The sequence below is a fragment of the Chaetodon auriga genome, chromosome 14 (assembly GCF_051107435.1).
Source record: "Chaetodon auriga isolate fChaAug3 chromosome 14, fChaAug3.hap1, whole genome shotgun sequence".
Taxonomy (NCBI): Eukaryota; Metazoa; Chordata; class Actinopteri; order Chaetodontiformes; family Chaetodontidae; genus Chaetodon; species Chaetodon auriga.
Window position 1 is genome coordinate 10,243,056 of NC_135087.1, and position 12,905 is coordinate 10,255,960.

Consider the following 12,905-nt stretch of genomic DNA (forward strand, 5'->3'; position numbering starts at 1 on the left):
TAGCCCCCCCCCCTCTGGAAAAAATGAATCAAACGAGAAATCACTCATGAAATAATCACAGAAATAACATTTCTGTCCTTTCTTGTTTTGCTCTAATATTACTATCTTCATACTAATCTGTCCTATGACGTCTTTTAAAGGGATCAAAAGAAAAGAGACCTTTTCACTGCTTCCTGTGAACACTCAGGCATCCTCTACTGACAAACCACGACACTTCGTTCGATTTTCTGCAGTGCCCAGGGATTTCTATGGTAACAAGGGAACACTGGTCTCCGCAGCAACCAAACTAAAGCGTCTTTGGCGTTGCATAGCAACCTCTACATGAAACAACGGCCGTCACGTTTTGAGGTCCACACCAATAACCTGTTAATTAAGTTAGGCAGCAACATCGCTCTGCGTTTTGGGTTTAGATTCGCCTCGCCGCTTTACAAGGCAACACCTGTGGAAATGTTGAGGAGCAGGGCAGAGCTGAAAACACAAGGCTTCACCGTGAAGGCCGCCATGAAGAACTCCGTGGTGAGTGAAGTTATTTGACATGTTGACGTTAACGTGGCTAACGTTAGCTTTTAGCAGCGTGTGCTAGCATTGCGTTGGACTGCCTTTCCTGAAACATTTCACTGACTATATGGACTATTTACTGTATGTGTTATTGGGGAAGTTGTGACGAAATATTCTCTGATATTTGGGATAAAACGTGCGCATTTAGCGTGAGGTAGTCAGCTTCACATTCAGCTTATCACAGCCAGCTATTTTCTGTCAGTAAGCTCAAGCTGACTATCTCTACAAAGTCTCGGCTTGATACACTAACAGTGTTTTTGAGTGACTGAAACATCTCGGACAAGAGTCGCGTACTAGTATATATCAGGGACAGAGACAGACTGAACTGTGCTTTGTGTGGTAGGTTATGTGAACACTGACAGCCTGGACTCCCACATGCTGCCATCAGTGTGGCATCACTATCTAGGTTAAGTTACAATTGATGGAAAAGGATGGCGGGAGTTGGCAGCCTCTTACTTGCCGCTTTAAATTATCCTCTTACTCTTTCTTCCCCTCTATCATTTCTCTATTGTTATTCAGCAGAACCTATCATCTTTCTGCTCTTTGTGCAGAGAAAAATCTCAACACCCTGAATAGACCACAGAGATGGGGTAGCAGTGGAAAAAGAAAAAATCCGAATGCATGAACATAGTCTCTCCAGCCATCATTTTGCTGCTCCTGTGTGTGTGTGTGTGTGTGTGTGTGTGTGTGTGTGTGTGTAACTCTTTTGGTCAGACAAGCTTGGATATGTTTCACACAAATTATGGGGGTTTGAGAACTCCAGAATTATCCAATAACTTTTATGGGCTCAAATGACACTTTTAGAACCCATTCCAGAGCTATAATGCACTGATTAGACACTATGAAATTCAGAAGCCATATGCTAAGAAAAATGCAAATGTCTTTCTTTTTTTTTTTTTTTAACATCTTGAAGATATCACATGAGAAGGGAAGGTTTTATAGACTAACATTCTTGTGGGGTAGTTGGAGCTGGATGCAGCACATAATTCTTACAAGCTCAGAGTTGTCTATTTGTTTTCCTAAGAACCAAAGCTTTTATGTGTTCTAAAGAAACTATTGTGCACTTATTTTTGTCCTGGTGCCCTTCGGGTTACTCAAGGCCAAACAAACAGAAGCTTCCTGGTCCATGCTTTCCTTGCAGAGCTCTCCCCATCGTGGACATCAAGTGTAGTTAAACTGTGTTGGCGGACTTGACTAATTTCATGTTGTCGGGTCTTCCTCTCTTTCCATTTACTGCAAATGAAGATGGATCAGGAAAGTGTAATAGGTTTGTATAGCAGAGGACATTAGTCTTTATTGATGACCTATATTGATTGGTCAGTAAATCTAGCTTTTGTCCGGGAAAAAGAATGGATTATTATTAGAAATCTGGTCTAGTTGTGTGCGGGGTAGGTCTACTGTTCTATGAATCTGTAAATTTATTAGATCAAGATGCATTACAAATTTGTTGTAGCGCATAGTTTAGTGTACTTGCAGAATTGTGAAATAGTGGAAATTCACCTGACTAGTGGCTTTAAATATGATCTTGTAGAAAAGTAGGGTGATGTATGAAACTGGCTTTCCCCCACAGCTGATGCTGTTTGCCAACAAAGGCCGCTGAAAGATGTATGTGTAGCCTCCTGCTGTGCTCTGGCAGATGTGGTAGGCCAAAGGAGCAGCTATGGTGACAGACTGTAAGCTGTTGAAGAGAACAAGCCTCCCAGCAGCACATTTACACAGACATCCTTTCTTTGGCACGCATAAGCCAGAGCTTATCGGTGCTTTTGTGAGGGTACGTAAATAAAATGTGCCGTCACACTTTCTTAACATTGAAATCTGAGTTGATTATAGTCATTCTGCTGTTGGTTTTGTGCTATACAAGTTCGACTCACTTCAGTTGAAGTTGTTCGTCAGAAAGACTACCTTTCTTCAGTTTGTGTGGGGAGTAGCTTAATATAAGGAACACACTCTGAGATACCTCACTTACCGTATTACTTCTTCTGGCTTTTAATTCTCACTTGGCACTTTTACACAGCCGCGGCTGGTGAGCAACAAAGCATGTCACCGACAGTCACATTGCTGAAATTGACAGATTGAGGCGCTCTTTTACTCTCACTTGCCTGGTCTCTCAGGCAATTATCTTCAACCTATTTTTTTTTTAGAGACAACGCCATGCTCTTCATAAGAATCTCTTTCTTTAAGGATGAAAATGAAAACCAGTGGCTAACAATTTAAAAAATCTTGATTTATTAATATATTTCCTACATGCAAACTTGGCAACATATCATTGTCTTTGTTTTATGGCAGGGACAGAACAAAACCTTCGTCTTCGAGACTACCTTATCTTGTGATTCCTGTATTTTGTTTTGATGGTGATAGTGATGGTTCACGGTGAAAGGAGACCGCTGCATCAAAAGTTGAGATGTCCGTGGTCAGCAATAATTTAATGACTGAATTTAAGGAAAGTGTCAGTTCAGTATTTCACTGCCAGGGATCCCGCCGCTCTCGCTTCCATATCTTTTCTACTTCTAAAACCTTGACTGTCCAGTCGTGGGTACTTTGATGCAAACAGTTTAACGAGGTCTTCCTCTCTAAGCCACTACGTTTTTTGCAGACAGCTATTGCCTTATTATGTTCGCACTTCACTTAAAAGGCCTTTGTGATAAATAGAAGTGGAAGAGCTGCACAGTTCTGATGACAACAGTAAATACTCGGACATGAAACTGCAGCTGTCTTTTTTTCCATGGCAGGGACCGTCTTGAGATGCAAAAGAGGCAGTCAGAGCTATCATTGACTTCCTTCTCCATTTTTGAAGGTCATAAACAAATCTCCTGTGAAGAGCCTTCACTAGGAAGGCTCCTGCAAAGCCCTTTAATATTCGCCATCTCCCCAGAGGATCTGATACATCTGATGCACGAATGGTACTCCTACGCTACCGCACCACTGGCTAAATCCTCAGCAAAAACCATTACATTTTTCAGAGGCTTGCTTGTGTCTGTTGCCTTCTGTTTTTTTTCTCCCCTGTGGTCACTGACATATCGCTCCAGAGAGGGCAGCTTTGCGGAGAGCTGTGATTTGTAGGTAACGACAAGGCCATTTCAAACCTTGAAAGGGTGTGGGGACTTGAAGCATAGGCTTATTATGCTTTAAAGTATTTGTGGTCATAGAAATTGAATCAATAGCACAGGCCCCTGAAACTCTCCCCGTTTTTTTCTATTGATTCATCCCCAAGCATTTAAAGAGGGAAAAAAAAGATGCACTTTACATTCGGGTGGGAGGTCGTCACCTTGTGTTTCAGGCAGAGAGGGGAACAAAGCTGTTATTTTCTCTGTCGGGGGCTTATTCCAGCTTGGTGGCAAAAAATAACAGGGGTGTGGAGAGAGAGCACAAACACCTGCATAGTGTTGTGGCAGGAATGGACATGAATACACATATCGTTCATGTCAACATTGCAGTTTACACAGATAGAGAAAAAGGAGATACTGGTTTTCTTATGTTATTTGGTGTGAATGAGTGATATAGATAAAATTGTTTTTTTTTATGGTATAATCTTATGGAAATCTTTGTTTTTGGCAATCCCAGCAAATTAAATACCTGACAAATCAAGATACTTCAAAAACTACTTCATACTAGGGCTGGGTGATCAATGTAATTTATTTTCAATTAAGACTTTTAACAATTAACAAAAACAAGATAATCGAGATATAGTTATTATTGTTTTACATCTACTTTCACAATGACATGCTTGTTTTGTCTCATATTGTTACTCCAGTTGTCCCTGTCCTTTATAGCGGCGTGCTTCCGCCCTGCCAAAACTCACTCTCGGCCAGGCTGTGGCATGTTTACTTCAGTTCAGTGGGGTCAAGTGAACCATCGTTTGTGAAAATGCCAGCCACCGCTTGTGTTGATTCGGTACTGATCCTTGGAGCGGCCAAAAAGGACGAGTGACATTTCAGCCATTCTATGTACAAAATAAAATTACATAAGAATGCACATAACATAATAAACAGGTATTATATATTGTATTTTATATTACTTTGTTATTAGATATTACTATTACGATAAGACATTTATTTTTTTTATTTGCTTTTCAGTTGATGAGTTCAATAAATGCATGATGTTTTCAAAGTCAGTCAATAATCATGTTCTCATAATAATCGTGATCTCCGTATTGACCAAAATAATTATTATGATTTTTGCCATAATCGAGCAGCCCTACGTTATACTTCTTCAAATCTTCAAAATCCAATATTGCCTTCAGTTCTTGCAGAATTGCAGTTCTGTTTTTGGATTGCAACATTGCCCACAATGGATGTTTTTTCACAGAGGAGATTCTGACTTGTCACAGCAGGAACAGCACGTTCCGTAGCAATTAAGTGTCTCAGTAAGACACGCCATTAAGCCACCTTGCACAATATTAGAGCCCTGACAGGGCACCTAAATGAAGTGCAAGTCATCATTAGTGTCTTTTAATTACACGTGTGCTTCTCCCACTAAGACATGTGAAAAAGCCTTATGGTATTGCAAAATCTCACAGTTATCTCACAGTACACAGTATATTGTCATATTTCCCAACCTAATTATGCAGTGTTGTTCACTTATTTCTTCTCATAATCAGACATAATTGTCATTTCTTTTCAGTTCATTTGTTCGGGCTGACATCATGTTCATTAGTGAGACGTATTTGTCTCACAGTTGACTTAAAGACTCAAAAAACACAGTGCTTTGAAGAGTTTCTATTCCTAAGTCAACTTAAAACAACTTGTAGAGCTGTATTGATCTCATTCACGCTTGTCACGTTGTTGCAATTCTTGATAAATGATTTTTTTTTGTGTGTGTGTGTGTGTGTGTGTGTTGTTCTGTAGTGCTAAACAGCTAGCTATACAGGTCTTAATTCTTAGACCCAGAAGTCTCTGATTTGTCGACTGTTTCTCCAGCCATCGATGGCACAACACGACAGTATTTGAGTCGTTCAACAAATCAGAGATGTGGGTGGTGATTCAAAGGTGTGGGCCCAGGTTATCTTATTCCCTCTTTCTGTTTACATGCCTCCCTTAAAGTAAAAACATTTGGTCAATAACTATTGACCTGACTTGGGATCAGTCATGTACATAGGGTACAATTGATTTATAGACTCTTGAAGATGTCGAATACGTGACCTTAGATCATCATCATGCCCTGTAATTGATTTATGTAGTCTGTAATTTGTTGGATGTTTGCCATAACACATCCTGTAATATTTCCTCCGTTTGTGTGCTGCTTTGACATTTCAGTAAAGATCCTCTCCGGGGATATTTTCAAGGTCTCGAGAGTCATGAAGGCCTTTTGTTCAGGAAATGCTCCTTTATCAAAAGACATGAAAGACAAAATGAAAGTTCTTAATGTCCCTATATTCTCCTGTGTCCGACACCATCTATACAGTGCAACCCAACAGACGGGAGAACATGGACAAGATCCTCTTTAAGACAGTGTATTGCACAGTTCACCTGAGAGGGCAAATCGATACAAACTGCACCTGATCCCAACCTCAACTTTCGAGACGAGATTCTGCAGATTGCTGAGCCGATAGACTGCTTTTATAACAAGCACACCTCATTTACTGTTTGCTTGGTCACTGGGATAAAAATTGAGCTGGCAAACAGCATCCCCAAGTCTGCTACAACCCTCCTCACAACCCGCCAGCACCTTTCCCTCCAGCACCACCGTCATCCCTGGCTCACCCCACTAACCCCGGGGGACAAATGGAGACTCCACGCTTGCAAACGTGACCTCCATATCTTACTCTGTTCCTCCCCCACAGCATCATCATTATGTACCTGAGCAGATGTCTCAGCCCCTATGCTGTCTGCCTCTGTCTTTATCTTTCCTCTCTCTCTCTCTATCTCTGTCTTTATCTCCTGCTTTCTTTCCCTGCAGAACCTTCATTCAGCCAGGCAGGTCCCTGGGTTGCTAAACAGTTACTGTACATTATAGTTAAACCTAAACTAAATCTGCAAAATGGCAATGAAAAATAATATCATACCAAATAATAAGATCATAGATGCACGTTAATGTTGTTTCACTGTAGTTTTTTTGCCTGCAGCAGATAGTACGCAACCATGTGTTGTTAAGCTTGTGGCAAAGATGTGCTGATCTACATCTCAGCTGTGTGCCTTTAACGCTACAACCACTGAATCATCTTAATAAATTAAGCCATCTGATCAAATTAAACAAGTGACAGTTTAGAATTGATCCTTGATTAGGGTTTAAATGAGTCTGGAATTTCAGTGCAACCTGATTAAATGCAATCTCGCTTTAAATTGTAATATAAACAGAGTTAAAATGCCGTCTTAAATTTAATTTGGTTTAGAATTAATACAGATTCAAAACTTTGCCTAATAGTCTGTGTGTATCATTTAAAGCTTGATTTAAAATGATTAGATCCTTTCTCCCATCCACTGAAACATCACAGGGTGGAGAAGTCATATCAAACAGATCGTGAACTGAACTAGGATAAAAACTTTGAGACAGAAATAAGCCCACTGTCAGTTGTGCGGCAGACAGTCGCTGACCAAGATTGAATCCTTGAGCGCTTTTATTGAGATGAATCTGTCTATTTATTATTTTCACTCGCAGTCCAAATCGCTCTTCCCCATCGCTCCAAACACATTTACCTGACACAGGAACTCATAATGTGCCCAGCGTGATACATAAATTGGCTATGAAGCCATTTGGGGTGTTTTGCGTCTGTGTTGTGTGTGAAGCATGCCTATACAAGTAAAGGCAAATGGAGCACGTTTCTGCTGCTGGATGCCGTGCTGTAGATCCCCTCACCTGTCTGTGAGTCTGCCTCACTTGAACTGCCTCATGGAAGTGTTTTCTAAACCAGTGGTGCTTGTAGACACACAGACCGTCGCGCACACACTAAAATTGTTTTTCTGGATCCATCTTTCCTTCCCTCTGCTCTTGCACGCTCATCTTATCAGCACCAGAAGCCTGTAGTCCATCCCGGTAAACAGCTGGGTTATTTGAGGAAGAATTGAGTCATGGTAAAACAGGTTAAATTGGCAATGGGCTCCGGAGGCCTGCTGCCGTTTCCATTACTATCGATCAACCACGGAGCCTAAAGGCCTTGAGTGGATGGAGCATTGGCTGACTTGGAAATCTTACAGTTTTCCCCCATAACTTTTGACTTTGTTGACTTTGGCTGCCTTGCTCCTTACTTCAGAAGCAGTGGAAGAAAACTGACTCAAATAGAAGCACATATTCAACATTGTTTGAGATATTGTGATCCATGAAATGTTGTTAATTAAAAGTGAGTATTAAAGGCAAGTGAAGCCTGTCTATGAAATGCCGTTTCTTTTGGCACTTTGCTTTGATCTTTTAGAAACCAAACCATACTTGAACTACAAATGAATTTGGCAGAACTTAATCGAAGTTCTTTCTGTGCCCCGTGCTCCTCACACACCAGGTATCAACAGATAGATTAGGATGTAATTGATGGCATGCTATCTGAAATGCATGACTGCTGAAATGTCTGTGACCTTTTCCGTGGTTGAGGAAAACACCATCTGGAAACTTCAGTCAGATATGGAGAAGCACTTCCACATCATTCTATCATGACCTTATAGGAAGTGCTCAGCTGATTATGTCTATTATGTTTGCTTTCCTCAGAGTCTGGTTGACAATTACACTGGCCTCTGTGTTTGTTATGTTCTCCTTCAAGCCCTTGTAGCTTGCATCCTAATTAGGTGGCTTTTAATGGAGAATGTTTATTGCTCTTGCAGGGCCTCTATTTTCCGCTCTTGAGTTAATTAGCCCTATGTCATGTGATAACCAATGCAGAGGACATCTAGACTTATGCCTCTTCTATGAGCAGTGTCCTTCTTGTATCAAAAGCAAGAACACAGGGCCATCAGCTGAATGATGTGCTTGTTTTCATTTGGTCTTAGTGGTATTGAAAGCACAGATGAATATGAGCACACACTTTGGTGTCTCTATATTAAACATAACCTCACATCCATCCAAAAACAAGTGGTTGATGTGGGTTATTCTGTCCATCACACACCAACGTTCCTGTAAATGATTAGGAATGACCGTAAACTCTGTTTGCTTTATCAGACCTCTTTTAAACCTGAACTGGCTTTCAAGCTGCTCTGACCCGTTTTGTTTTTCATAGAAATTCACATCAATTTAAATTCATGTTTCATCAAGTGTTTATATTATGTTGTATCTTAAGAAAATGTACCTATTACAAGTGACCTATACCGCCCATATGTCCATGCTCTGGACGTAAAGCTCAGCTAAAATTAAACCTAAACGAGGCTATACATATGTGTTTTAAACTGACAGGGCATTAGCCATTTATTCACCTACCTTCCATCATTACCATCAATTACACTGACTTGTCCTTGCGAGAGGAGGACAGGCCCTTCTTGGTGTTCTAATCTGCTCGTGTTAGGCACGTGTTACCCACTTTTCTACAGGGTCATATGTGGCAGCTCACATACTGCCTACATCAACATAATAGGAACCAGTAGCAGAAAAATCAATGTACCTGACAGTGTTATTCCATTCCAATAATGCCACATGGTTGCCTTTGTTTCACGACCCCCCGCTTTGAAAATCTTTTAAAATCACCATCAATGCAATAACACTGGCCTGACCTTTTGAATTTTGCTGACCAGCACAGAGACCAAAATGGGCTGCATGTCTGAAATCCCTATGCATTTGTGATGCATGGTAAATGTAACTTCGTAATAAATGTTAGAAAATAAACATGTTGCAATGCAGAAAATCTGTCAGAATACGTATTAGGGGAATATTCGCTCTAAGGAGTTCAGAGCAAAAGTACAGCAGTGCCACCATTTCACACACTGAGTTCAGTTTAAAATGCACAGCAGCCAACTTCATTGATGGTGCTTCAGGGCTGCGGTGTTCTTCACCCAGTGCAAGAAAGTAAACCTGCAAAACCTTTGAGATTTGAAGTAGTGTGTACATTCCCTTCAGAATTCCACTAAGGATTACTCTGCTATTTAGCTCATGTCTCGCATCCAGCTGAGTCAAAGTGCTCCCAGTTGAAGGTGCGCTGGAGGCAACGGCTCTGCTGCAGCAAGCTGGAGAAGGCAGGGAATAGGGAAGGGCTGGAAGGCAAAAGTACTCCGATACTGTCAGAAATGATCCACATCACGGCCTGGCACCCCTCCTGGCTCCAGCCACCACTGCTCATTACCCTCGCCGTACGGAAACACAGAGCAAATTCTACTAACGAGTGTTTGACCAACACGCCGTGCTGTGGCAAAGAGAGAAAGGCAACCTGTTCATGACTCATTCTCTCTGTCTCTGTCACTCTCTACTCTTCTCTCTCCCTTTTTTTTTTTTTTCTCTGCCTTGTTTCTCTCTCCCTCCCACTCCCTTAAGACAGAGGAGAACAAAGGGAGAAACAGAAGAAAAGCAATATAACCTCTTGGCCCTTATCTGCGGAGCACACCAGAGCATGTCTGGCCTCAGACACGGCTTTGCCTGTCCTTTGAAGGCCCTCATCTCCCTTTGATTTCAGCCAAATGGTTCAGCGCAGTGACAGATGCTCAACTTTGCATCTGTCACTCTGACACCCGTCTCTTTAGTGTTGGTGAATCTAACTGACTTTGTTTGGACTGGCTGTCTGGCTGTCTGAATAAGGTTGTGACATGGATGCTGATGTGAGTGCTAATGTAAGAGATTGTGACTGAGACCTTTTAGTGGAGACTGATAAAAGAAAACTCCCCGCCACTCTTTTAAGGTCGTCTGTACTGTCTTAGCTGTATGCATTAGCATTTCAGACATTTAGTTGATGCTCTGATACTGAGTGATTTAATGAGGAGTCTAAGGGTCATCATCACATTACCTTGACAACATTCCTCTGAGATGGGCCACAAAAAGACATAAAAATTCAAGCCAAGGAGAGTCATAGAAGGCAGCCTTTTTATGAGAGGAAATTAGAGTGAGTAGAGGGGAAAGATATTGGAGAGCGAATATGATTCAGGAGGGAGTGGATGACGTAGCACGCCTCTTAAATAGATGAGTACTCATTTTATGATTGAGGATGAAAGGGGGTGGGGGGGGTCTTGCTCAGACTGGACTGGGGAGGTCATATTTAATTCTTGTCTAAACATCAAACAGTAATGCACTCTTTTTAATCATTGTTTTAGTATTGTCTGCTTTGAGATCTTTCCCATCCACTGCAAGCTATATCATTGGAGTTTGATGATGAGAATAAAGGCACAATGCCTGGCTGTTATTGTAGCAAGCCCCTGATTCACTGTTGCTTATTCACACAGCCTTGATTTATACTTGTCGTCAGGGTTGTGGGATAGAGGAGGTGGCGCAGGCAGCCTCATACTAATAGTCTAGACACCTGTTTCACTGTTGGAGCATCAGCAGCCGGCACACTGCAGAGTAAGAGGTGGAAAGTGGAGGGGTTGATTGGATAGATAGACGGATAGATGAATGGATTGTAGGAGCAGGGATTGATAAAAATTAATTAGATGTGTGGGACTTTCCTGCACTCTCAATAAAGGCCAGGCGTAGCTGGCACAAGGTGCTTTGGGCATATCTTTGCTTTAGTTCCTTTTTTATTTGTTTGCATGTCTTTGTGTGAGTCCCTCCCTGTAGCTCAGCTAAAAGTGTGGCTTCTCTGTCTGAGAGATCTGCTGCAACCACAGTGTGAGATTTGAGGCGTCTGAGAAGTTGCCTGTTTTAATGGCATCCGGGGAGCCAGATTTTTTTTTCTTTGTCACTTGGTTTTTTTCTGAAGGGTGGATCATTCAGAGTGTTATCCTCGCAGGGGGTCTCCATGACAGACCTCTGTTCCATATATATCACTCACTGTTTCCTGTAACAACCTCTGCAGGGAGCCCCTTGCCACTCTTCGATGGAGTAAACAAATTCTAGATTAAGAAATCATTTTAGTTTACATTCAACTGAAGGAAGTAGATGAAGGGCCCATCTGAAATTCCAAGCTATGAACTACAAACTCAATATGTGTGCTATCTTTCAACACACTTTTGTGTAAATAAGTATTGGTATGCATCTTCTCATATACTATTTTAGCATACCCAATAGCATGTTAGCATGGAATTTTGGATAGACCCAAAGTGCGTGCGTGTGTGCGTGAGTGTGTGCAGCTGAGTTAGGCAGACTATGAATCTTGGGTATATGCTAGCAGGGATGTAGCCTTCAGTGTACTCTCCCTCTGTTTAATTTATGTAAAGGTCAAATTTCAGAGCATGCCAGACTTTCGTCTCTGCATGGTGTCTCTGTAAGCAAACCTCCAGCATCATTTTTAACAGGCGGCCTTACAGGCAGCAAGACTGATTTCCAGGAATAGAACGTCACACTGTGTGTGTGATAAGACCAAGGGCCTGGGGTTCATTTTGCAATACATACTAATCACCAAGATAATGTTCTTCACTGTTAAACAATATGCCCATATCAGAGGTGGAACCAGTATCTCTTGCCATGTGCAGTCTGCTTATCTCCCCATGCCTCCCTCCACTCCTCAGGGATCTGTCAGTGCCGGGCTACCTGTGACACTTGTGAATGTGCGTGTTGCTGTGGGGCGGCATGGGGAGGCTGCACACTGACCTGCTCTCTCCTCTCTCATCACTGCGGCTGTCTGTCTGTGGCTCTGTGGTGAAATCGATGGCCTCCTGCTGCTCTGGGTGTGTCCTTCTCCTGTTCCTTCCCCTGTGGCCTTGTTGCTGCCAAATCAAACCTTCCACAGTTCCCAGTGATGCTTTTTCACTGAAGTGTGTGGTCGCAAATACATTCACCTCCTTGCCTATCTCACTGCTCATCTCCTCGCCTGGTTGCAGCCGGCTTGCCCATCCCAGCATCTTCCTGTCCAGCTGTTTATTTCTATGACCGTCTCCTTACTATCTGCAAAACAAACTTAGGTTTCAACTTTTGGATGAGTCATTCAGCTAGTCGGAGCTGTGACCAGCACTCCATAACCACTCTAAAACAAAGAATGTGGCTACTGATTTCAGGAACATTAATATTCTATGAGGTGGTTATCAGTCTGCTATAAATTAAATGCCGTTATTAGGATGTTTATTGACAAGAAGCTCCTTATTTGATTAATAAAATTGAAAGGATAGTTAAATTCTTCTTTCTCAGCAGCAATAGTGGCAACTGCAGCAGGTCAGGGATGTAGTTTTCCTTCTGTGTCTCATTAATTTCATGGCCCAGTGCAGTGTTTTAATACCTTCAGGTGTCGTCACTGATTGGGGCTGTAAAGACAAAGCATTGGATCAGTGCGTGCCCCACTCTCGTAACTGCCAGGAGGAGAGCGCGTACACCTTTCCCTTTGCTGAAGCACAGATGCATACACATTCATATGCATGCTT

At 42.0% G+C, this 12,905-nt stretch overlaps 1 protein-coding gene across 1 annotated transcript in view; it reads left to right on the plus strand.

Annotated features, from left to right (window-relative positions):
- The first annotated feature begins 299 nt into the window (after positions 1 to 299).
- The window catches only part of pacrg (PARK2 co-regulated), a 124,504-nt gene continuing 111,898 nt past the window's right edge, over positions 300 to 12,905 (plus strand). Inside the window, exon 1 of the mRNA XM_076749137.1 lies at positions 300 to 516. Coding sequence (XP_076605252.1) covers positions 322 to 516 — 195 coding nt within the window. The 5' untranslated portion in view covers positions 300 to 321. The remainder of the gene's footprint in view (positions 517 to 12,905) is intronic.